Source organism: Corythoichthys intestinalis, chromosome 1 (genome assembly GCF_030265065.1).
Source record: "Corythoichthys intestinalis isolate RoL2023-P3 chromosome 1, ASM3026506v1, whole genome shotgun sequence".
Lineage (NCBI taxonomy): Eukaryota > Metazoa > Chordata > Actinopteri > Syngnathiformes > Syngnathidae > Corythoichthys > Corythoichthys intestinalis.
The window spans coordinates 22,173,132-22,199,755 of NC_080395.1; the positions used below are offsets into that span (position 1 = coordinate 22,173,132).

At 39.3% G+C, this 26,624-nt stretch overlaps 2 protein-coding genes, 1 long non-coding RNA gene and 3 other non-coding genes across 10 annotated transcripts in view; 2 read left to right on the plus strand and 4 right to left on the minus strand.

Annotated features, from left to right (window-relative positions):
* LOC130912875 (myocyte-specific enhancer factor 2A-like) overlaps positions 1–14,544 on the plus strand; it is a 43,722-nt gene extending 29,178 nt beyond the window's left edge. The window contains exons 4-10 of the mRNA XM_057830975.1: positions 3,376–3,516; positions 3,580–3,727; positions 3,787–3,846; positions 4,059–4,174; positions 4,602–4,692; positions 6,928–7,027; positions 13,589–14,544. Coding sequence (XP_057686958.1) covers positions 3,376–3,516; positions 3,580–3,727; positions 3,787–3,846; positions 4,059–4,174; positions 4,602–4,692; positions 6,928–7,027; positions 13,589–13,811 — 879 coding nt within the window. The 3' untranslated portion in view covers positions 13,812–14,544. The remainder of the gene's footprint in view (positions 1–3,375; positions 3,517–3,579; positions 3,728–3,786; positions 3,847–4,058; positions 4,175–4,601; positions 4,693–6,927; positions 7,028–13,588) is intronic.
* On the minus strand, positions 6,276–8,528 carry LOC130912880 (uncharacterized). Its single transcript, XR_009062659.1, has 5 exons — positions 8,487–8,528; positions 7,841–7,872; positions 7,620–7,645; positions 7,356–7,380; positions 6,276–7,192 (listed from the first exon to the last, which is right to left on the minus strand). It is a non-coding gene; the product is annotated as an uncharacterized LOC130912880 (long non-coding RNA).
* On the minus strand, positions 7,253–7,324 carry LOC130928396 (small nucleolar RNA SNORD99). The gene has a single exon (XR_009066677.1). It is a non-coding gene; the product is annotated as a small nucleolar RNA SNORD99 (small nucleolar RNA).
* Positions 7,452–7,581, minus strand: LOC130928380 (small nucleolar RNA SNORA44). The gene has a single exon (XR_009066673.1). It is a non-coding gene; the product is annotated as a small nucleolar RNA SNORA44 (small nucleolar RNA).
* Positions 7,933–8,073, minus strand: LOC130928360 (small nucleolar RNA SNORA16B/SNORA16A family). Its single transcript, XR_009066665.1, has one exon. It is a non-coding gene; the product is annotated as a small nucleolar RNA SNORA16B/SNORA16A family (small nucleolar RNA).
* Positions 14,545–15,756: 1,212 nt separating the features above from the next.
* LOC130912849 (multiple C2 and transmembrane domain-containing protein 2-like) overlaps positions 15,757–26,624 on the plus strand; it is a 78,566-nt gene continuing 67,698 nt past the window's right edge. For all 5 annotated transcript variants that reach the window (XM_057830935.1, XM_057830942.1, XM_057830949.1 and 2 more), the window contains exon 1: positions 15,757–15,928. In XM_057830935.1, the coding sequence (XP_057686918.1) occupies positions 15,786–15,928 (143 nt within the window). In that variant the 5' untranslated portion in view covers positions 15,757–15,785. The remainder of the gene's footprint in view (positions 15,929–26,624) is intronic.

Sequence of the window (26,624 nt, forward strand, 5' to 3'; positions counted from 1 at the left end):
TGGGGGGCCGACCTTGGCTGACGTCCTTTACGTAGAACAATATATTTAAGCGAATTTTAGCAAGCCATTCAGTGTGTCACATTTGCTTAATTATTTTTTTCTCTTTCGACTCTCGGGCTCTTGCGAAATACTGCTGCCCTGACATTAAATTAGCTTCAAGTTGCTTCAATTTCTCGTTGCGTATCTTCCCTGTAATCTTGTCGTACATGTCAGTGTGTCTTGTGTGGTAAAATTGCCTCACATTGAAATCTTTAAAAACAGCGACGTCTCTTTGCAAATGAGGCAGACACAGTTGTTGCGTATTTTAGTGAAGTGTAGGCCGTCACAGTCAACTTTTTTGTTGTTGATTGTCACCATTTTATAAAATGGAAGTAATGGGTCACACGCAGTAATGTTGCTTAGCCCTTAAAGTGCCTGTGACACGAAAAAGCATGTTTATTTCATAATACACGCGGTATTTTATGCTCCTGAATGATATGGACCGCTTGGATGTGTGTGGAAGCGATCGCTATATTTATTTAGTTTTTTGAATCCCGCGCCAGGAAAATGAGTGACTTCCGGCTTCGGTCTTGCATTGAGGAGGAGGGCGCTGTGACGTGTACGGTAGAAGACGTCCTCTTCACTATACAGCGTACTGTTGTGTATGGGGACGAATGATTCAGCTGATTTTGCGGATTAATACGTTTATTTTTCGCATCACGCCAGCCAAACGGCTGCAGAAAAATCATTCTGTATGAGGGAGAGGCGTATGCGCCTTTTTGGAGTTTCAAAGGGTTCCTATTCACCGTGGATATTTATTGTGGGACCATTGGACTTACGAGGAAGTGAGTAAACATCTTGTTTTGTATTATGTCAAATACGAATACAGCGATTACAAAGTAAACACTACAAACTTCCTTTAAATGAAGGACTACTTACGTTTGATCATTGATAGGCATGTAAAAAGCTGTCCTAATTGTCATTAGCAGCAGCCCGTTAGCTGCACAACAACTCCAGCCACCCTCCTCCGGGGAACGAACTGTAAATTGCTCTCCGCTGGGCGGTTTGCCGATCCGCGACGACAATAGACAACCGGGTCGTCATGTCAAATAATCCAGGATAGTTATGTGTGATTTTCCGCTTTGAAGACTTTGAAACATCACTCGGTTCGGGTTAGCATGTCGGCTAGCTGTCACGCCTTCTGGTTTGTTTACATTCTCCGAAGCCGGGGAAGGGAAATGACATATGTCCGATTTAGGTGTCATAAAATATAGTTAGGGAGGTGCGACAGTAAAGGTGAAGTCGACAGTTTTGACCATTATGGAGTAATTTTGCCATGTCGCCCTGAATAAATACATTTTTATTATTTCATATTCCATTCAGCACAAGACTGTTATTTTTCATGACCATGCCATTTATTTAGCAATTGTGGAAAATACTTGGATAAAAAGAATATCCTGTAAAAATATTGAAGTAAAGAGACAGAAACAATGACATTTTGCTGCTCTCTTCGTCGCGTTTTCCTCATTGTGAATAGTTCCCCCTCGACGCGCTGACTGGTCCTTCTCAAGCCATTTATATAGCTATTGGGGAAAAATACTTGGATAAAAAGAATATCCTGTAAAAATATTGAAGTAAAGAGACAGAAACAATGACATTTTGCTGCTCTCTTCGTCACGTTTTCCTCGTTCTGAATTGTCCTCCCTCGACGGGCTGACTGGTCCTTCTCAAGCCATTTATATTGCTATTGGGGAAAAATACTTGGATAAAAAGAATATCCTGTAAAAATATTGGAGTAGAGAGACTGAAACAATGACATTTGGCGGCTTTCTTCGTCGCGTTTTCCTTGTTCTGAATAATTCCCCCTCAATGGGCTGAATAGTAAAATCGATGAGCCCAGTCTACCGCTGACGTCATCCACCTGTTGGGGACGCTAAAGCCCTATAATGGTAGGCGTGGCTAACTGGCAGATTAAAAGGCTAATTTCTCGTCATCTGTGCTTTGCTAAATTGTTGTATATAGTCGAATCGTCTCAAAATATGATTCTAATTCACATAATAATGCCATTTAAGACTTTTTTTCTCGTGTCGTATGCTCTTTAAATACCTCCAACATGAAGCCATTATCAGAGAATCCCTAAATTAGAAAAATAAGGTCCTGATGAAACCTTTTTTTTTTTTTCAAATTTATAAAAAGAAAAGTCAAAATGAATATGTGTAATAAGCGCTCTATATCTATAATCCATGCTAAATCATGTGTTTTTTTCTCATGGAACCTACAGATGCATGTGTTGACTTGCATCCATCATTTTTTTTTTCAAAAAGAAATGTCAAAATTCTAAATGAGTCTCAAAATCATGAAATTTTAGTTGTATCAAATGTGATACATTTGGCAATAAAGGGTTAAAGTGCTGCTGTCTTTTAGTGGGTAAATGAGGGGCAGCATTTTGTGTGTAAGCTACTTCATATGCTGGTTGCAGTAATGCTGACCAATTCATTAAGTCTGTGTTCGTGCCAGACGTTATTGATTTTATGACAGAGGCTGGGGGCCGGATGAAATTTGACCACGGGCCGCACTTGGCCTCCGGGCCGGACTTTGGACATGTCTGGTCTAGACTCTTGGTTAAAAGCAAAAAAAAAAAACAGGCAGTTATCATTTATTTTAAGTAAATATTTCAAGTTAAAGTTACGCTAATGTTTTCCATTCATTTCATTTTGTTCACGTTTCAAATGGCGTTCATGGTGCTGTTATGTAATACTTACCTTGAATCCTCGGCCAAATCACTCGAGACACTCCTGCCTGCTTGTCTGTGCTTAAACTTTTGTCCTGTTTCCACTTAAATCCGGTGTTAGAACGCATCGTGTGTTTGAGTTTATCGCAGTGAAAGCTGTTACAACGCTCTCCTTGGCCCGGCCCCCTACAGGAAGCCGTGGCGCAATGTCTGTAGGAGCTCTCTCGTCAACTGATAGTAAAGTCTATATTTACTGCCATTTACAGCAATGCAACCATTTAACTGGGAGGGGTGGTAGCGATTATTCACTGACAGCCACGCCAATACAAATGAATCGGACTTCCAACCTCTGTCAAAAATGTGTGAAAAAAATGATTGTTATAAAATTTTACAATTATTTATTTTGTATTTACATTGAAATATAAAATTAATATAAATTTACATATAAATTATCTATTTTTTATGTAATGTTTAAATATACAGTATACGAATGAACTTTATTATTTTTTCTAATACTTTAAAAAAAAAAAATTCCAGCATTTCCCCATCATCTATGGGCCTTATATTACTATATTATTGTGTAATTTTTGGACATGATTTTATAACACATGCATTTGTTGAAATTTGTACATTTTGTGTTTCTCCAATATTTCTTATGCTGCAAGGTGCTCAACAAGAAAGAACACCGGGGCTGCGACAGTCCAGACGTGGTGGACAGCAACACCTACGCTTTGACGCCAAACACCGAAGCCAAATACAAGAAGATCAATGATGAGTTTGACCACATGATCAGGAGCCACAAGATGGTGCGAGACGACCCGCCTTGTTGCTCGCAATTCTTACCTGCAATTGGTTTCACTTGTCTGTAGTCGACAAGTATGCTGCAGCAAAATTTGGTGCATGCGGAAAGAGGAGGAACAAGTGATGGACGAATGATGACGGCGTCACAGTCACAGCACACTCACCTGCAGAGGAACATCCACGCTACGCACAGGTCGACCTGCACCCCAAACGCAGGTAGATGCAGTAATTCATTTTTACACTATGACGTGCTTTGCTAACTTATTTATGTTCAGGTGACACTGACACACAAAGCAATTCTGATCTCATCCTGCAAAATGGATCTGGACCAGATGGTATGTTCTTCCCATCAGTTGCTCGCACGCACTCTAAAGTTTTGACAAAATTGCTTTGGCTTCTTCATCCCTTCTCCCTTATGTAACATCAAGCTCAATAATTTAGTGTGAACTCCTCTGTAATGAATAATAGCTACACTCTCATCCTTCCTCGTGAGCTCTTTCAAGTCAAGCCAAGACATTTATGCAACATTTTTTGTGTCTGATTTTAGTGAACAGATTTGTGGAATCCCCCATTAAGATCGTCCCGCCCAAATCTCCCACGCCAATACGCAAGTCGGATCTGCGAGTGCTCACACCTGCATCCAAAGCTGCAATAGCCACACTGGTATGTCCCATGTTTCTTGGTTGCTGTGTGACACACTACACTATCAGTGTATGTGATATTTCCACTGGCTTGTCACTAGCACGTGGGCTTGTACGCTGACACATGAGATGACCTCAACCAGGGTGTGGTCATTGTAACTTCGCGCAAGAGTGCAAATTTTGCTTCATGTTTATAAAAAAAAAAAAAAAAATCAAAATAGAGGACTTTTGTCTGCTTAGTTTATTTTTGTGCGTATTGTTAGTGGTTAATCACAAAATCATTGTGCTGGACTATTTTCTGCAAGAAAACCTGGAATTGGGGAAAAGACCATAGCTGTGTCAATACTTCCACCATGTGGGCATAAACAGGAACGCAATTTTCCCCGACCATGCACAGTGAACACCGCAACATAAGCTATATCGTTTGATTGAAAAATATTGTTTTTCAGGGTGAACGTCAGGCCAGTCCAGCTTTGAGCACACCCGTGGTCTCCGTTAGCACCCCAAGTCTAACTCTGCACAACCTGCTCTATGGAAATGGTACTGCAAATATGTAAAATATTGCCTTTCGTGTTTTACATTTCATACTTTAAAATGAATCGAACCAGAATTCTGAATGAAGGACATCAAGTTTCATCACAGTCTTGCATAAATTTTGACAAGTATGAGAATACGTGTTGCAGGCCCGGACCTTGGTTTACCCACCAGAGCGGGCACTAAGAAATCTTGAGGGGGCACCCCAAGTGCACGCTTTTTTTTAACCCTCTGCATTTCTCCGGGCTTGGGACCGGCGCAAGTAGGACACTGGCTTGTGTCCCGTTGAGGCTGCATCAATTTTTGGGGGGTTTATTTGTTTTCATTCATCTATCTACTTATTCTCGCAGTCGGCGTGATGTCACGATGACGCCATCTCGCATAGCAATGTCGCCATTTTGAGATGGGAGCGCGCACAGGTAAACATCCGTAGACAAACGTCTGAAATTCATATATTTCAGCTGTTTTGCGTTTTTTTTCCCCATAAAAACGTCTTAAACATGACTTATTATCATGAGTCACTGCCGACAGACGCGAGGAAGCGATACAACTTAAAATTAGCGTGTATTGGCCTGCAAATCTGCCCATACAAAGTCGCAGCTGATAGCTGGATAAACAATCCAAAGGAATTGCCTGCAGTGGAGTTCGGAAACATCTACAACTACTTCATAAAGTCATCGAGTAAGTTGACCTTTATCAATTACGTGGAATATGTACTGTGTGGAACTAAGAAAACTGGTAGTATATACGGAGTGATTATTTCTGCCGTAACTGGTAATTCGCCTCCAAGCGTTATTTAGCCGTGAACACGTCACGGCAAAATAACCAATTCCCACCAGGCCAATAATATACCGATTGACCGATCAGGGTAGTTCATCGCAAAACAATAACGCTTTGCGAGTTGTCGGTTACGGTAATAATAACCACCCTAGTCTATTGAATCCTAGCAGCTAATTGGGCCCCCCCCCCCAAAAAAAAAAACGATTTAAAAAAAAAAAAAAAAATCGGTTAAGTTTACTCACCAGTAATAAAATGTCAGCTGCAAACGTAAATGTGCCTGGATTTAGGTTCCCGCTGGCGAGAATGATCCACGGAACAGTCTTTTACTGTTCCTCGATTGATTGCTTTTAGCCATTTGCTTGTCCTTTTCTTCTCACGAGGAAGAATGAAGAACTTCAAATGCAGCTCCGACTCAACACGCAACACGGCAACTTTTAGTCATTCCGACGGGAAAAAAAAAAAAAAAAAAAAAGACCGCAAATAAGACAAAATTTCAACGCGTTTGTACTACAATGCACGACGTAGCAACTGCTTGTGACCAGTGTTTTGCCCTCATTTCAATATGGCAACCCTTTGTGGCTGGTGACGTCATTAATGCCCATGTGTCAGACTGCGAGAATGTGTCTGGAGAGAGGAAGCGCGCGGATAACAAACAAGGTTGGGAAAAACAGCTGGTTTTGGTGATTGCGGCCAACAGTAACAGTTAATTCTGCATTAAAAAAAAAAAAAAAAAAAAACCCAACTCTCCGTGCGTTCTCTACAATACATATTTCCAACATTTTGATTGGGTTGGCCGTGCCCACCCCGGCCCCCCATACATCCGGCCCGGCTTCAAAGTGACGGGAGTTGCCACAACGTAGCAACAGATTTTTCAAAGCATCAGACGCAGTTTTTTCTTTTAAACTTTATTTAACACTTATAAAGTGGATTACAAGGGTGTACTTTTATTTTCATTACAGGCCTGCATGAGTGAATAGTGCAATCATATTTGGCTTTCAGCATACAAACTCACAAAATAAACCATTTTATAAGAACAACCAGCAGGAAACAACTCATTTGCAGTGTCCCGGAAATACAAGTCTCAATGTAGCGCGCACAGATGGATGAGAGCCACGTCAATTTCACTGATAAATATAAAAATGAAAACTAAAATAGATCATAATGTGGGAGTTCCTAACCAGTGACAAGTCCTGGAAAAGGCCTTTTATGCAACCATTGATTTAAAATTTCAATTTGTACTGGTCGAATTTTACCAATCCGCAGACTACAGTACGTGCGTGCCAAACTGTTAAACTGCGGTCGAGGTGCAGCGTGACAGTAAATTTGTCACTCAGAGTGGAAAATTAGCTTCATGATGTTAGATTATCGCAGTAAAAACCTCAATGTGGATGCAAGTTAATCATACATCTATAGTGTACAGTATGTAAAAATGGAGTTCTATGTGTGAATTTTATTTAACAGATTATGAACTGAGCAGTGCTGAAATGCCTAATTTTTCTTCCCCCGCTGGACCATCTTTGAACTCCATGACCACGTGGCAACAAATAAACAGCTCAATGGGGTAAGTTGCCAGCACTTTAAAGACACCACGTGATTGATCACGTCGGTGTGTTTATAGGATTTAGACCCTATAAACAAGTGGAGGATGGGAGCCTCTTGCAGAAATCACAGGTCTGAGAGCGTGAAATCTTGATTGTAGGTGACCAAATACTGACAGTCCACAAACCTGAGAACAAGATAAGACTATTAATTTAAAAAAAACAACAAACAAAACATTTTGGTACAGGATTGATCTCAGTCCCATATCCGCAAGAATCATCCAGCAGTCTCTTGTTTAAAAAGGTCATCATCGATCACAAAAAGTCTACAAAAAAAGTAAGTTCACGTACCTTATGCGTGTCCACAATTGCCAAACTGTGCACAAAAAGGGAAAACAAACGTTTAGAACAAACGTGTACATGAATATTTCAATCCAATTTGAGTTAATCTGTGGGACAGCTGAGTGGCTGTTGCTGCCACATAGCGTCAGAACAGTCAAAGACCATCCCGCATGTTCTTGCATGCACTTGGAGGACACAAACTACACACAAGCCTGGTCCTTAGGATAGCATGCATACATTTACTGATGGTGCAATTATAAATGTTGTATTTACCTCAATCCAACTTATGACTTTCCATCCTGAATGGGAGAAATGTTTATGTTTAGATGGTATCTTATAAATGGAAACAGTTCATTGCTAACAACATGGCTCAGTTATTGAAAAATCAGTCACAGATCTCAGTGAGGGCAAGTTTGTCATCACAGCCAGAAAAAAATGCACGTGGAATCGACAAAGCTCCCACTATACAGTATTGTTTTAATTATGAGACATACCTCTGATTTGCACCCTTCATTCACGAAATCACCTGCAAAAAAATATATATATATATTTTGAGTTCTTCAGCTCTTTTAAGGGTTCGCATTAAAAATGTCCTTCCCCAAAATTGTTGCTACATCAGTTATTTTGTGAACTGTGCAGCGACCGTCAGTGAAAGGTTTCCTATTGGCTTCCTTTTGACCATTTGATGCTACTGAACAAAGCAACAACGGCTTCGATAGGAGCCTTAAGTATGGATAACGCAATAATACGAATACTAAATATTTCAAAAGGGCTTTATTTTGAAACTTATTTCTGGTGTTTCATTTTCCCGAATGAGATTTGCACGAACGTAAATTATTTAGGCCCAGACTTTGTGTTAGCATTTTTAAAAAAAATATATATGGCCGAGGTGTACTTCACTGCATAAAAAAATAAATCATGGATCAATGGAACGTCAGCACATATTAGCAGTAGGTAGTTGACGACCACGTGGGATGAGGCCCACTCCTTTGTATGGAGTTGTAGAGCTTCACCCTTCGCGTTCATTCTTCAAGACTCCCTTCCAAATGACTCCACATAAGACACGATGCAATTTTTGTTAGGCGCACTATATCCTTCGTGGTTCCAGTTGATCGCAAATGGGATGAATTGTTAACTTACAAGTAACTTTGTGTCGGCCGCTGAGGTCCTCATCCTGCTGACTGTCCGTGAAAAGAAGGAGCGGAAGCAGCGTGTTGCTTTTATAAACGCATGTGACGTCAGGAGCAGCCTCTGATTGGATCATTCTCTTTCTCGGTGCATAATGGGAAATGTAGTTCTAAAAATGCGTGGCGAGATCAGGAGAGTATATCGTTGTATTTATATTAAAAAAATAACATTATATACTTGTAAATTATGTTATTTGTATGTTGTTTTCACTGAGTGTAAGGAACGTCGTGTAATTGAAAAAATAAAATAAATAACTTTCTATATTTAAAAAGGAAGGCAAATATTTATGGTGGAAAACAGAGACAAGACTGAAAAAGCAGTTTCTTTTCTTGCACTCCTCTTTAAAAGAAACTGCTGTATTTTAAGCCAAAACAACTGTTGTGTTTGATAGAACAATATGTCTATATGCTGCCATAGCAGCTTCATGGCGCATTAAGCCCCAGAACTATTTTTAATTTGTCCGTTTTACCCTGGGAACGCCCGTTTACAGACGTCGCGCAACCGCTTTTGTTTCAACCTAGCCATAAAACAAAGGTAATTAATTATATTTATTATTCAAAATTTCTGTCATTTTAGCTTAGAATCATTAATTGATGTCTAATATTTCGTTTAAAAAAAAAAAACACTTTAAAAAATTATTCACTCACATAATTTTAAACTTTTAAACAAATGACGTCACAATGAAAAAAATGGTGTCAGTAAAAAAGTCACGGATATCTACGTCATAACCAGTGTTGTTAATAACGGCGTTAGAATATAACAGCGTTACTAGATGCGTTTTTTTTTTTTTTCAGTAGTACTAGTGAGTAATGTAATTAATTACTTTTCTCATCTTGGCAACGCCGTTACCGTTACTGAGGTGGGAAAGGCGTGCGTTACTATGTGTTACTAAGTTGGTTGAATAAAAAAAGTCTGAGAGAGACGGACTCACGGATACGAGAGAGCAGAGCAGGAGTGGGGAAGACGCCGTTGCAAACGCGATGTGAGGTGGCTCCAATAATACCTGACTGTAGCCGTTAGCCTACAAACTACGCCTACATGATACAGTAGATATCACATATTATAGAACTAGATGTAAATCACAGACACGGCTACATTGGCAACATGTTTTAAGGACTACATGTGTTAGTAAACAGCCGCCATCCTAAAGCAGTAGACCTCTCAGGAAGGCTCTGTTGTAGAGATCCTTCCTAGCGAACCTAAGTAACTTTTTTTTATCTAAAATGCTCCGAAATCGGCAAAATCTTGACCTAAATCTATTTTTAAATGATGAAACAGTTTTAAAACTTACACATGTTGAAAGTAGACGGAAGGGAACTGATGTAATAACAGGAGCAATTTTAACAACTTTAACGGTTGATTCACAACTTTAAATGACTTCCACACAAAGCAAAGGTTACTATCTAGTTATCGCAATACCCTTGTGTCTAGTTAAGTGGAGGGTAAAGAATTGGGCTAGGGCCAACTGTCCCAAAAACCCTTTAAACTTCACATTGTGTGACCTGTTTTTTTCTTTTTTTTTTTTTTTTTGAGAAAAAAAAAAAAACCATGAAAATTATCACTAGTACTTTTGCCAAGTAACTAATTACTGTTACATTCAGGTAACTGAGTTACTAACGCAATTACTTTTTGGGTGAAGTAATTTGTAACTGTAATTAATTACTTTTTTAAAGTAAAATTAACAACATTGCTCATAACTATCGCTTAATTGTATTTTTTTGTTATGGTCGCATTTTCTCCGATATGTTAGATGATGGATAATCGATCCAAACAAAGAAAAATTGAAGAAAAAAAAAACGTTTCAAAGGGTAAATATATAAAAAAGAAAATCTCGACCACTCATGTCTGCGATTTCTGCATCTCGACCCTTTTTATATTACCATGTTTCACCCATAAAATCCCTAAAAAATCCGGCTGTGGCCATTCACAGCTGTGTCTTGACACTCAGTGATACATGCTATAGTTTTGGATCAAAACAAGGTAAGTACGCAAAAATATCTTGTTAAAGTCATGGCGTCTGTACTGTATTCTACTCTCGCGTGTTCTCACCTCCAGATAGGGTTTTGCTGTTTAAAAAACTTTTTTTTTTTTTTTTGAAATGCCCTCCTTTTCAAAATTTTTCTTCCCCCAGAAAATTGGGATTTTAAGCTTTCCAAGATATGTCACACATGCATATAGGACAATTTAAAAATTTGGCCAAATTGGGGGTCTCAGAGCGGAACTTCAAGTCACCTGAGTGTTTTTCACCTTATATTAACTTTCCAACAATACAACTGTAGGTTTGTCATAACCAAATAAAAGAATAACAATCAGTGGTGCTTATGTTAATATTTCGTGAAAGTTAATGAATTATTCCAATTATACATTAAAGGGATCCACGGAAAGAAAGACTTGCAGTTCTTAAAAGATAAACGTTACTATGAGTTAAAATATGTTAATATTGAAACACCTCTTGATGTTCTTGTTTTTATACAATTTGTAAAATTAGTTTAACTAGTAGGTCGCCATTGTTGTTGACTAGGAGTGCGAACCTCAGGGCACCTCACCATACGATACGATTCAAGGCTCACGATAACGATTATCTCACGATATCGCGATACAGCGATTATCGATACTTTGGTCAGAAATGTGATATATGATATTCTAAAATACAACTGTTGAAACGAAAACATATTTCAAAATAGAAAAAAAAATACTGTTTAGGTCATTTATTAAACAGTGACACCTTTTCTGTGCAACATTGTTGTAAAATATAAATCGACTGCAAATTTTGTACCTGTACATATAGAGGGAACAAACTATCTCTTGGAGAGATCATGATGAATGGCACCCTTAATTTCTTTTAAAATTTTTAACAGTGCTGTCGGCGTCAGTCACCAGTTGAGCTTTGAGTGGGGCAATGATAAAATTGGTGGGTCTCTTTTCTTCGTAAATGATCTTTGTTGCCATAAGCATTGGTTTGAACACTTCCACAATCTGCTTCAGCATTTGAGATGTCAGACTCAGTCAGTCACATTCTTCCTCACCTTAAAAACAACATAATAAAAAATATATATTAGCTACGTAATAGCTTTTGAGTTGAAATCCGGATTTTTTTTGTGTTGGAAGTCTTGAGTGAATAAAAAAAATATGAATTGAATGTATAGAAATAAAAAATGCAATAATTGCTCATTTTTAATATGTCGGCTACATCAATTAACATGCAAATCACCTTATACATCTTGGAAGCTATTCAAACCATTTTGTAGCTTATTGTATCAAAATGACAGCAATAACAGTTTGTGTAGTAAACTAGATGGAAAGCGGTTCTCAAATAATATCAAATAAATCAATAAATTCATGTAGGCTTGTTTGATATTCATTTTCATCCAGTTTAGGGTCCTGGTTTATTTTATATCATTCAACACCAAATGTCATCAAAATAATACATGTAAATTAACTAATTATATTAGTGGCACCTGTTTTAACCCATTAAAAATAATAATAAAAGACACTTGTCCACAAACTCAGTCAGTCACACTCCAAATTCCACTATGGCCAAGACCAAAGAACTGTCGAAGGACACCAGAGACAAAATTGTAGACCTGCACCAGGCTGGGAAGACTGAATCTGCAATAGGTTAAACACTTGGTGTAAAGAAATCAACTGTGGGAGCAAGTATTAGAAAACGGAAGACATACAAGACCACTGATAATCTCCCTCGATCTGGGGCTCCATGCAAGACCTTTACCCGTGGCATCAAAACGATGACAAGAACAGTGAGCAAAAATCCCAGAACCACACGGGGGGACCTAGTGAATGACCTACAGAGAGCTGGGACCACAGTAACAAGGGCTACTATCAGTAACACAATGCACCGCCAGGGACTTAAATCCTGCACTGCCAGACATGTCCCCCCGCTGAAGAAAGTACATGCCCAGGCCCGTCTGCGGTTCGCTAGAGAGCATTTGGATGATCCAGAAGAGGACTGGGAGAATGTGTTATGGTCAGATGAAACCAAAATAGAACTTTTTGGTAGAAACACAGGTTCTCGTGTTTGGAGGAGAAAATACTGCATTGCATCTGAAGAACACCATACCCACTGTGAGGCATGGGGGTGGCAACATCATGCCTTGGGGCTGTTTTTCTATGAAGGGACCAGGATGACTGGTCTGTGTAAAGGAAAGAATGAATGGGTCCATGTATCGAGAGATTTTGAGTGAAAGTCTCCTTCCATCAGCAAGGGCATTGAAGATGAGACGTGGCTGGGTTTTTCAGAATGACAATGATCCCAAACACACAGCCAGGGCAACAAAGGAGTGGCTTCGTAAGAAGCATTTCAAGGTCCTGGAGTGGCCTAGCCAGTCTCCAGATCTCAACCGCATAGAAAATCTGTGGAGGGAGTTGAAAGTCCGTGTTGCCCAACGACAGCCCCAAAACATCACTGCTCTAGACGAGATCTGCATGGAGGAATGGGCCAAAATACCAGCAACAGTGTGTGAAAAGTTTGTGAAGAGTTACATAAAACGTTTGGCCTCCGTTATTGCCAACAAAGGGTACATAACAAAGAATTGAGATGAACTTTTGGTATTGACCAAATACTTATTTTCCACCATGGTTTGCAAATAAATTCTTTAAAAATCAAACAATGTGATTTTCTGTTTTTTTTTCCACATTCTGTCTCTCATGGTTGAGGTTTACACATGTTGACAATTACAGGCCTCTCTAATATTTTCAAGTGGGAGAACTTGCAAAATTAGTGGTTGATTAAATACTCATTTGCCCCACTGTAAATTTGTATCAGTCAAACAATAATTCAATAGTAAGAAAAAATAAATGACTTGAAGTTACAATAATTTGTAATAAATATACATTTTCATAATTGTATTATTATTATTTAATTATAAGCAGTTCACCTATGAGTTCCTAAAACTATGTACATATGATATTACTTTTTAAAAATTATTTACAAAAAAGTAGTTACTACATGAATAACTGGTTCTTTAAGGAGTACAACATTCCTTACCAAACAAACAAACATCCTTTGACCTGTCCCTGTTTTTTCCTATCTGCAGGCCCAGCATGACCACCAATCACAGCAACATCAGCATCAAGGCAGAGCCCCGCTCGACTCCTCCACCCATCCGACGCTATGCGTCCCCCTCTGACAGCACCGCCCAGCAGGATGAGCATCTGCCGCGCCGTCGTCCCGACTTCCTGCCGTTGGCCGTCACTCGCTCGGAGGCCGGCGAAAGCGCGCCGACCAAGCGTCTGCGTGCGGACAGCTGGGTCACTTAGACGAGTGGTCATCGTTAATCAAATTAAATGGATGCATTTCCTGGTCTCAGGGTCGCTAAAAGCAATAAGCACCATGTCCTGCCAAAAATTGTTAAATTGTTTTCTTGAGCACGCCACAAGTTGCTGATAATGTTGTCCTGTATTAATTATAAAATGTCTCTATTGTTGTATATATAGTACCTTTAATATATCACTTTGGCTTTAACCAAGTGTTCTATTCTTATTATCAACACATATTTTAGTTGTTGTTACTTTCAGTCTGAAGGGTTAGAATCTCAATTTAGGATTTCGCATGTTCTCCCATTGCTTGCGAGAGCATGTTTTAATGCCATTGGCGCCGTTAGACGTCTAATTCATTTGAACTGAGAGGGGCTGGCAGTGAATGATTATATTTCAGTCAATTCAAAACGCTCGTATCTTGAGCCATCCAAAATTGCAACGTATATCGTGGTTTATTTTTTACAAGGGCGTAGGTTTAATCTCAACATTGGTAGGGACGTTATTAGCGCAATGGACATAATAAAAATAATGATCTAAATAAGGGACGACTAGCTTGACTTCGTTGTTCCTTGTGAAGGCTGGCCTGACCGTAGTAGTTTTGACGGCTAGCGAGTTTAATCTTATGCTAACCCTGATGCAGGTTAATATTATGCTAACTCTGATGCAAGTTGGACTTTCAGTAGCAAAATTTGTGGTGTTTCCCCCACCACCACAACATTGATGTCTTTTTACATTACTTACAGTGGCTGCCGCTGCCGAACCCCCAGTCCCCCCCCCCCCCCCCCCCCCCCCAATATTCCTCCTCTCTGAACCGGATGAGGGGGCATGTTGTTGACATGAATTTGTCAGGGTTGTGTGAGTATGTGTGTGTGGCTTTGTGGCAGGACGGTGGGCTTCAAGTCAGCCAACCAAACGTTCGTTGGGGGGGGGGGGGGGATGAACCGGCACATTCAAGTGAAAAGGGATAAATGTTAGTCTGAACATAATGAAAATAATTCACTTAATAATGGTAGGTTATATTCTATCCTTACAACATATGGTAAGGCAAATCTAACTTAACTATATCTGAAGTCTTTATATGATGGTGTAATGGTGTTAAACTTGTATAGCGCTTTTCCACCTTTCAAGGTACTCAAAGCGCTTTACACTACATGCTATAAGGCTGCTTAAAAGTTGGAGGGGACAATTTAGCCTCCTGAAAAGTTGCTAGTGTTATGTCCCTACAGTCCGTATGCAAACCTACGCCCTTGATTTTTTTTATTAATTAGCACTGTGCTGTACTTTGTAAAACCATACTGACATAATTATTAAATTGAACTGTTTCTTCGAGTGTGCGCATCTTTGCCACCTGAGGGCAGTATAATACAGACATTACACAACCATATTGACTTATTACCATTGGCGACTATGATGTTTCCCCCTTAAATGTCGACTAAAAACTCTTTGGTGAAAATATAAGTCGTTTCGATGAAACGTAAAGGGGGGAAATCCTTGCTTAATGGCACATATCAGTTCTCACGAACGCTGTGGTTTTACAATGGTATCGATAGGAAACTAGACGAACCACATCCTGCACAACCTCAACAGTTTAAATTTGTCTAAGAATCTACTTTTGGAAAAAAAAAAAAAAGATAAAAGTACTGACGAACTTAAATACTGCCAAAAGTGTTTTTTTTTTTTTATCATCTAATTTCCCCCCCGTGATTATGATGACAGCCCACAAAATACAACGGAGTACTAAAAGAACTACATCATGACTTGCACTTCAAACTAACACACTTAACGTGGAGATTCGTGAAATTACACGCGCGCGCTCGTGAAAATACAATTGAACGCTGTTTATTGTTCGATTTTGTTTATAAATATGACTACAACACCGTCATTATTTCCTTTGTTTAAGCTAACGTCGCCACCGGAAACCTTTTATTTTGAAATGTAAAAAGTACTTTGTTGCCCGCTTTCGTTCGCTGTCGAATGGTGGAAGCAAACTGGGAATGGGAGGAGGGAGCAAGTAAAAAAAGTCAGTACACTCCAGTCACATCGCTGCGTCGAAGTCAATCGTGGAGCGGGAAGGACAATACACGTCGTCACGACGTTCCTCTGCCGCCGCCTTCAAGGTAAACAACCGTCATTGTTTGCCTTTTGTAATTTGTTGTCGGAGTATGCGTCCAGCAGGTCAGGTGAAGTTGTTCACCTGGGCTGAACCGAGTGATAACACAAGCTCATGACTTTTACGTTTGTGCAAAGTTGTTGACAGACCGAGGAAAACGACATTTCCGGGTCTGAAATTTAAGTTTTAATCATTTTAAACTATTTAACTTTAACATTCCACTGCAAACTCAATCCAACCATTTGCGTGTCATTGTAAAACTGAAAACAAACACAATATACTTTAAACAAACAATGGAGTGGCCTCCAGGGTACGTATTTATAGGGCTGCAGCAAACGATTGTTATCGATTAATACAATTTTGCTGCGATTAGTTGTCTAATCTGCCTGAATATGAATCACATGATAGTTACTGTTATATTACACTGGGGTTTACATAATGTACTTAAGAACAAACAAACAAAAGATTTTAGGGCAAGGCTATCGATTATTTTAGTAGTCGAATAAGCTATAAACTAGGGCTGTCCCAAACGACTAATTTTCTCCCGATTAGTCAGCCGACTATTTTTACGATTAGTCGACTAATCTAATAATTAATATTTTATTTATTTTATTTTTTTTACTAATTTAGCAATGAAATTTTTGTTGACGCTTATCAATTCACAAAAAACATATTGGAACACTCAAATTATTTATTAAAGTACAAATAAACACGTAAATAACAATAATAAATCACAAATAAACAATGAGTTCAAATGCTGATAGAATTAACTAGTGTAGCATCCCGATTGAAAAGATGGTCTCTTAAACTGATGGTTTACAACTTTTATTCCATCCTTGATGTAAACACACCGTAAGAGCTACGGTGCACACAAATAAAGCAACACAATTAGAAATTAACAAAAACTTTTCACCTTTTTCCTTTTAAACCTTATTTATATATCAATGAATTGCCTATATGAATTGCCTTTACCTTACCCAATGACTGTATATACTGTATATATTTATGACCTTTTAACCTTATATAATTTTCTATAAATTAAAATAAACCATAACATAAACTAAACCTTTCAATTAGCATTAAGAACAATACTAATAGCACTTATAGGCCCATTGTCAATGAAACATTATTATTTAGTAAGGCGACAGCACCCTCTGGTGTACAAAAAATGAAGGAAAAAAAATTTACAAACTGCGTGAAGGCGCTTGAGTTGTTTATTCACGGCCGACGCGCAGCCAAGCTTGGCACTGAACAGACAGGACAGAAGAGTGTACTCTCCTTTGTTTCTTTGAAATAAGTCAATGTTTTGGACACTCTGGTGCGCTTTTTTTTTGGCTTTGTGCCGCTTTCCCCGCTTGCAAACAGAGCATCCGACATTCTAACTTTCCACGCATATATTTTTTTAACCCTTCATTAACCGTCGACGGGATGTTGTGCTCGTCGACGGATTTACGTCATCGATGACGTCGACTATGTCGACTAGTCGGGACAGCTCTAATATAAACTAGTTCGAAAAATCGAGTATTCGGATTAAGAACATTTATTGCGTTTCAGAATCAATTTTAGCACATGTCAAAGAAAGGCTTGCTAATATTGCACTTTCAAAAGAGCAATAAATGTAAATACAAAATAAAATTCCTGCGTGTTTCTTTAAACTATGCAGAACTGCACTTTCATGATAAAAATAAAACCTAAAAAAAGTAATGAATGAGGATCTAAGTACAACAAAAGAACAAATGGCTAGCTTGGATAGCAAAATTCTGCTATCTTAAATGCTATAAAATAGTAATTAAAAAAATGCTCTTAAAAAATTCAAACACATTTTCCCACAAAAAACGGCTAAATACACCCCACTCACCAACGTCACACAATGACGTGTCGCTGTATCCGGCCGCCATATTGTCCGTCATTGTTCATCCGTATTCTCAATGGTTTCAATTTGTCGTGCAATTTATAGTGCAATTCATGGAAGCCCCGGTGCTTTCAGACGCTGTAAACTCATTGGATGCGTTGCATAAAAGGCTTTATGTGGAAAAGCTTCAGTCTATCCATTCGCCAGATCCATATTTGATGCCTAATCGATATTTTTCGACCCGCTGTCTTCGCCGTCTCTGCCTGACATTTGCTACCCTGATATCTACAACTATCTTGTCCACAGAAATTCAGCCTATTTTCACGAAACTTTGAAAAACTTTTAAGAGCAGCACTCTAAGCAACATTACCTCGTGTGACCCTTTACTTCCAATTTTCTAAAATGGCGACGATCAATAAAAAAAAATTGACTGCGATGGCCGACGCTTCAAGGATAGGTGGATATTGGACTATTTCTTCAATAAAATAGGCCACACCCTGTGTCTGCCTCATTTGCAAAGAGACAGTCGCTGTTTTCAAAGAGTTCGATGTGACGCGATATTACCAAACAAGACACGCTGACATGTTCAACATTACAGGGAAGATACGCAGCGAGAAATTATAGCAACTTGAAGCTAGTTTAATTTCACAGCAGCAGTATTTCGCAAGAGCCCGAGTGTCGAAAGAGAACGCCACAAAGGCGAAATTGTTGAAATTATGAATTTAAAAAATAATAATAAAGCAAATGTGACACACAGAAGGGCTTGCTAAAATTTGTTTAAATATATTGTTCTACGTAAATCAGCCAAGGTAGCCCCCCACATTTTTACCACACCAAATCTGGCCCCCTTTGCAAAAAGTTTGGACACCCCTGTTTAACCGATGATCCGGAGACGAGGCCAGCTTCTTTCACTTGGTACCAGCTAAATATTATTCAAAAAATAATGATGGCGGAAGAAATAAGCATCTTGAATTTGAAACTGTATGTTGTCGGCGATAAGCCTCGCAATGATCTTAATTGTGGTTGTCAGCCCAAAACCCTCTAAATATATATTAAATGCATCTTACCAGATATAAAATGACTACTACATAATCTGTGGTGATCGTTTGGTGCCCAGTTTTCTCGTCGAATTGCAGCAGTCCATCTCGCTCTCCTCTCCGGGTGTCTCGGAATACGGTAGAACTTCAAGTCTCTCCGTCTATCTTCTCTGTTACTGCAACCAACCGCCACACACGCCTTCACCATTTTGGTTATTAATGTTAACGAGCAGAAAAACACGCCATAATTAGGAGGAATTTACGTAGCGGTAATGCGTAAACACTACGAGCTGACGGACAATATGGCGCGGAAGTGTGGTTGTGACGTCATGTAAGTGGGGTCTATATACTTAAACTATAAACTAAATTACGAATGCATTAAAAAAACAGCTCAAACAAAAACTTACCCTTTGGTGGTCTTAACAGGGAGCAGCTGGATTTAGCCATGTAAATGAGTTATGTCATATTCAGTGTTGCCAATAGGGGGCAGTGTATCCACCCAATTAATAAAACTAAATGCAAACGCTTTCAAAACAAACCATTACAGCGCCACTCTAATTAGGCGAATACTAGAGGCAACAAGATTTGATTCGAAGCTTTTTTCTAGTCGAATTACTCGAGTTAATCGATTAATCATTGCAGCACTATATGTAAATACAGTATGTATCACATTGTTCTCTCGTTATCTCATTGTTTTCCATATGAAAAATAGATGTTTGCAAATATCTAATTATGATTAATTACAAAGTAATAATTAACTCGTCCATGCATTAACTATGTTTTTATTTTGTTTTGGTTTGGTTTTTCGCCTTACGAGGCACTCATTGAACTCAATGGCTGGGCAAATGAACGATTGGACATCTAGCACCATCAGTGGCACTGAAATATGAGCATTAATAGCCAGGCTTCCTGGTTTAAATGGATTGGTTGTCTATCGGCATCAATGACATGCAATGAGTTAAATACTATGTAAAAACAACTTTGTTTGGGGACGTAATAATGATTATAATTTAATATACCTCTACCTGTATATACTGCATTCTACTACTACTACTACTAATTGCTAATATTAATGTTATATAATAACTTGACCGATAAACAATTAAAGGTCTTAAGTAGTGCTGGGAATCTTTGGGCACCTAACGATTCAATTGCGATTACGATTCAGAGGCTCCGATTCGATTATAAAACGATTATTGATGCACCCCCCTCCTTTTTTTAAAAATTTAAATTTTTTTTGTTTTTTTTGTTTTGTACATTAGTTCCAAAATTGTTCAAAAATCATCTCAGGCTAAACCAAACTACTATTTCAGTATCAAGTTAACATATAACAGTAAGCAAATATACAAAAATAACAGTAAATAAAATATTCCAGTCCCCATTCTGTATCGGCAGCTTTAAACTACATTAAATTAATTCAATGTTGTGAATAGTGATGCACGATAATGCATTTTTCAACCGATACCGATAACCGATAATTTCCTCCTCATTCCAACCGATAGCCGATAATGTCAAGCCGATAATTCTATTAAAAGATTTATGTAAAATTTTAAAGTATACACAAAAGAAAATATTACTGTGCAAAAATATAATTTATTGCTCTTTTTTTCAACATAAAGTATGAACAAGTCGTCAATTCAAACATCTAAATAATGACAGATTGTCTGACATTGTGTAATGGTAAACCTTTGGCAACAATTACAGAGTAAATACCTAAGTTACACAAAAATGCGTTTAAAAGTAAGCCATTCCTAACATATATAACATTAATCCGCTGCAAAACACACCTCCTTAAAACTAGTCAGTTTTAAGTGTAAATCTATTGGCAATAAGTGAAATTATCTGCGATTGCTTCAAGTGTATTTCTCTCAGATTTCTTGGAAGAAAAATAGCTAGCTGAAAATAATCTTAACAGCCTTGTTTTAAGCAATACATTATTATACTTAATCCTAAAAAAAAAAAACTTGAAGAAGGAAAGATTTTGAATAATATTTGTGGCAACAGAATATTGATTTAAGAATTTGATTATCTACTGTGACTGTAATTGAGCAGACAAATAAGTTAAATAATTTGAAAAGTGATTGCTAATGTTATATGCTTTGTTGCACACTGTGAAAATGATTACCTCAAAAGAGCGAGATGTCATGTACCCATTCTGCAGCGCTTTGTTTACATTTGCGGCTTTCACGACATTTGCGTTACAGCAGCTAAACTGCTACACGGCAGTACTATTTGGACGGAGTTGGAGCTCGCATCCGCGTGCGTGTTGTTTTGTGCCTGAGTTTTATTAAACCGAAAATAAAGGCAGCGTTACAAAGTCATCTGACCGCTCGTCATTTCACATTCTGAATGCATTATTGACTGGCTGACTTCGTTTTCTCCATGTTTAAATGATCTTATAACCACTGTGCCGTCATGATAAGCTTGCTTACCGGACATCACTTTTTCATGAAGAATGGTGGTCGTATAAACTGCATTATTTCTTTTATCCAGGGCTTTGGTTCTCGGGTCATTAAGGTAAAAAAAAAAAAAAAACACGTGTCTCGTCTTGGCGGCGGCGGCAGCTACATTCGTACCGGATAATCCGCCCGCCCCGGCCGGTTCGCCACGGCGTATTCGGGTCCTGGCTCTGCTCGCACGCCGTGGGGGAACGCTCGAGAAACCGGGGTGTTCGCCGGAGGTCCAGAGGCCGGGGAACCGGGCTCGGCCCGCCCCGCCTATGGCGAGGCGGCGGCCTGCCGGACTGGCCAGAGCGGCGGGCTCCGTCGGAAGACGGCTACTTGCCGAATATCGGTCTCCAGTAGTGCCGGTGTTTAGCCTTAGATGCGAATTTACCACCCGCCTTGGACTGCATTCCCAAACAGCCCGACTCTGTATCGTCACAAGCCCTGTAGTTTAACTTAGTGTTTACAATAGCTTTAGCATTCCTGCTAGCAGCAGCCTCGTATTTGTTCCAAAATTCTTTATGATGCATTTTTAAATGGCTGCTGGGTTAGTGGTTTTGAATGAGGACGCGTTCTTTCTGCCTCGTGGAACTTATACGGTACATGTTTCGCAGATGGCGAGAGCGTCTTTTTTTTTAGTAACAGCCGCCATAATATTCAACTACTTCTTGTCTTGTAACTCCGCCTCCTCAACCCCTCCTCCCTCAGGGGCTTCAGAGAGGGGATGGGTTGAGGAGGCGGTGTGCTGAATTCTTTGGTTGCGCACATTTGGAGGCAAAATCAAGTATATAATCATCGGCTTGCATTATCGGTTGAATTTTTTTATTATCTGGATTATCTGTGTGACGTCATAATTGCCATTATCGGCCGATAATTATCGGTGACCGATATTATCGTGTATCTTTAGTTGTGAATCAACCATTACAGTTGTTAAAGTTGCTCCCGTTATTCTATAACATAGTGGGTGACTTCTGGCAAGAAAAGCATCACTCCTCTTTTACAGGGCTCAAGTCGAAGAACAATTATTCTCATAAAGGACATTGTAAGGTCAGAGGCTGCTTCTTGCTTTTTTAATGTGAACCACCACTAAACATTTTCAAAAGGTTGCGAAATGGGGGAAATACGGGGAAGCTGAAGTTCTTTTGGATGGACGCTGAGCACATTTGAAACAAGTCGTGTCATTTGTGCAGAAGCGTTATTTAAACTTGACGACAGCTTACTTCCTGATGCATACTTTGTCTGACGAGCACAGCGAAAGCAACCAGTGGTCGTGTTCTGACACGATCTACTAGTTTAGCTGGCCCTCTGCTGACTGACAAGGAGAAAAAGAAGCAAAGGCGATAAAATCGGGTTAAAATCACATCTCTCTATATGTGTGTGATAAGACTAAAGCAAAGTGCGATCACTTCCATCTTGACTGATTTATGTGAGGGAACAGGAAGTTGCATGGTCATCTTCAGGCGAGTGTGTGCCGTTGTGTGCGTGCTTGTGACATAAGCATCTGAAAGTCAAATGCAATCTTGAATGATGGCACCAGAGTTATTCAAATTTCAAAACATTTGCTTTTTGCCCTAAGTACTGGAAGTGACATTGTGTGTTGCAGGCAAATCTGCCGCGATGAAGCAACTAGCCTATTATCAGTAGGGTTGGGCATCGAGCATCGAAGGGACCCGGTTCTAAGACTCCGGTTCTCCCGGAACCGTTGGAATTTTAAAATTTCGATTCCATTATTTTGATGCCCTGACCGCTGAAGCCAAAAGAAGCGCGTGTTTGTGCATTGTAACTTGATTAAACTCAGGGGTGAAAGTGAGCCGGAACGCACCGGATCGGCGTTCCGCCAAGAAATACGATGGCGGAACGCCGATCCGGCATACGGTGCTTTGATCCCGAAAATATGACGGCAACTGTCAAAACCCATTTAAAAAAAAAAAAAAAAAACCTGCCACGCTGCCACACACGCATCACCAATAAGAACAATCTACTAACGTCAGATTTACATCCACAAGTGTTAACAACAAGCCTAATAAAGAGCTTGTTTAGCTTGGTCCGTTTTCACAGATTTTTATTATTCATTTATTCTACATAGTTCTTCCCAACATCTCGATCTGACAAGTCGCGTTGCCTGTAGCCCTTTTCACACATATATCCAGGGTTTAGGGGTTTGTCAGGTGACGCGGGATTTACTCTCGTCATTGCTTTCACATGAAAAGAAAAGATGTCTCGAGAATGAAGCAGGTTGGACGCTTTCATGGACTTGTCCCGTGTTGCCTACTGGCGCTCTCTGTGCGTGGAGGGCTGCTGGCACAATTTTATAACCTGGACATTACGTCATTTTTGGTCAGCATTGGTTGTCACAATGTTGGTCAAATCGTGTCGTGTTTTGTTCCGGAGGGAGCGTTCCCGACATGTAACTGCAACCAATTTAAGGTCATCAAGACATAAGATCGGGGCTGAAAAATCCAGCCCGACCCGACCCGGGTCCGCGGGTATTGTAGCCCGACCGGGCCCGAGCACATTCAATTAACCGGATTTGCAGGCCCGAGGCCGAAACCCCCCCCAAAATGTTATGTTTTAGTTGTAGGCCTGAGCCCGGAAAAAAAACAAATGTTATATTTTATTTGTAGGCCCGAGCCCGATAAAAACCTCAACATTCTATGTATTATTTGTGAGGACTCAGGAGGAGAAGGAGAGGGAAGGGATGCGCCAGTGAGAGATGGACAAAGCACTGCTTGCTGCTTGGAAAAACGGACTGGTTGCATTTTGTGTGATCACATTTGGTGACAATGCCTATGCATAAACGCCTGTCTTTTGTAACGAATTCTCAGTTGGCAGAGGAAAAACGTAACTTTTCTTAATGTTGAAATAGTCTTCATATTTTTATGATCATTATGAATACATTTACACAACGAAATAACGCTGGAAAAGTTGGCTAAATATAAATAAAGAGACGCGGTTTTTGCCGTCTTGCAGAGGTGAATATTAAAAAGAGGGCGCATGGCACGCTCTGGCTCTGCAATGACCGTACAGCGCTCTCTCTTTTTTCCAAATTATTTATTTGATAACAAGTATTCCTTAGTTAGCATTCATACATCGTTTTAGTATACATATATAAATATATATTTATTTAAAAAAGTTAGCGAGAACCCAGGCCCGAACCGAACGTATAATTTCGTTATGTTTTCAGTTTAATTTAGCTATTTCCGGCTTGCCCTGTTTCCTGTTTAGTTTAGCCCTGCTTTCACGCACACCAGGAGAAAACCAACGCAGGCGGGGTGAGAACATACAAACTCCACACTGGAAGGTTGGAGCCCGTGATTGAACACTTGTTGATCTCAGAACTGTGAGGGGAGCGTGCAAACCACTGTGAAACCTGTTGTTTTATTGTGTGTTATATTTGTAACTGTGCCAAAAGCAGTTTTAGCATTTCGGTGGTTTTAGGAGGGTCCACTCCCCCAACCCCCCCACCCCCCACCCCCGTTCCGGCAAGAAATTCTAGCCACTTTCACCCCTGATTAAACTTGATTATATACTGTACTGTACTGTACTGTACTGTACTGTACTGTACTGTACTCTGCTCTACTCTACTCTACTCTACTCTACTCTACTCTACTCTACTCTACTCTACTCTACTCTACTCTACTCTACTCTACTCTACTCTACTCTACTCTACTCTACTCATACCAATACCATCTGCATGACCGGCTTCATGGAATTAAGTGCCAAGTGCATAGCTAGCTGAGTGCTACGTATTTCACACTGCGCCGTCAGAACCAGGTAAGTAAAACAATACATTACGTCTGTCTTCTGCTGTCCCAGCGACCCAACCCTGGATTAAGCAGTAGATGATGGATGGAATTGTACAAGAATAAATCGGATCACCGTATTGGCCCAAATATAAAACAGTGTTTTTTACATTGAAATAAGACTGAAAAAGTGGGGGTCGTCTTATATTCGCGGTCTAGACATTATGCCCATTTACGACGCTAGATGGCGCCAGATATCATTGAAGCGATGTTCTGTCATGACAGATCTCAGCTACTCTCAAGTTTAACCAGTTTGCATTATTTTATTGCAATGTTTTTCCTTATTCAGATTTGTTTCAAGACTACAGTTACAGTTAGACTTCACTTTGATAGTTAATGCAGTTATTGCAATTTTGTTGTTTCATCACAATAGATTGGTTTATTTACATTTCAAAAACTAGAAGCCATTCATTTCCGAATGTGATTGCATTTTAGTTTACATATTTAAATGTTCAGATATTAAGATTTGAATGAGGCAAAATAACATGCTTTTTCTCTCAAATATATTGTGTTATCATTTGTTTTGGATGTACTGTAAGTACTTTCTGTATAAAAATTAATTTGGTGTTCAAAAAGTCTTTTTTTCCCCAAACTTGAGTCTTGAAAAAGAGAGGGTCGTCTTATAATCAGGGCCGTCTTATATTCGGGCCAATACGGTTTACGTTGGGCTATGGTCAATATCACATGTACTGCATATAGAACTACATGCGAAATGACCAATTCGGCGGCGTTACTCATGTAAAGAGAACTAGATGCAAAATGACAGACTCGCTGGCGTTAGTAAACAGCCGCTTTCTTAAAGCAGTAGACACCTCCGTTAAAATCAAACGCATTAAAAGGATCATTGTTTTGGAATGTGTGGTGTTGCTTATTTAGAAAGAAGCAGCCATAGGAAGCATTCGATTACTTTTTTAATGAACTCGTAGCAGTGAAAACATAGCATCACATCACATAGCATCCTTGCCAGACGCTCTCATCTCTTCTTCTCCGCATTATACGTACACTCCTACAGCGCCATTCACTGGCCTAACTGGTATTGTCACAACACAAACATTGCATGTGTCTGTAAAAACAACAGAATCTGTTTTACAAATAATGAAACATTATTTTGCCTCATCTACACCAAATTATAATCAATAGAAGGATTTATGCTAATGCTTCGTCGTAGCTCCCAGCTAAGGTACATGTATGACAAAAAAATCTGAGTACCGGTAAATGTTTTCGCCGTGAGCTTTTGAAAAATAAACATCTTTGCGAAAGTGGACTCCTGTGGAAAGAAACTTCATCACATTCAAGTTCAAAGACTGATATTTATATTAGTGCTGTCAAATGTATCCCATTAACGGGTGGTAATTAATTTTTTTAAATTAATCACGTTAAAATATTTGACACATTTAACGCATGCGCGGAATGACCCACTCATGCATTGCCTCAAACAGATTATAATGACGCTGTTTTTTTGTACATTGAGAGCTAAAAGGCAAAGAAAGGCGAGTGGACACAGGCGTTTATTGGTTTATTGGCAACTCCTTCACAGCAAACATAAGTATCATTTAGTGAAAGCACA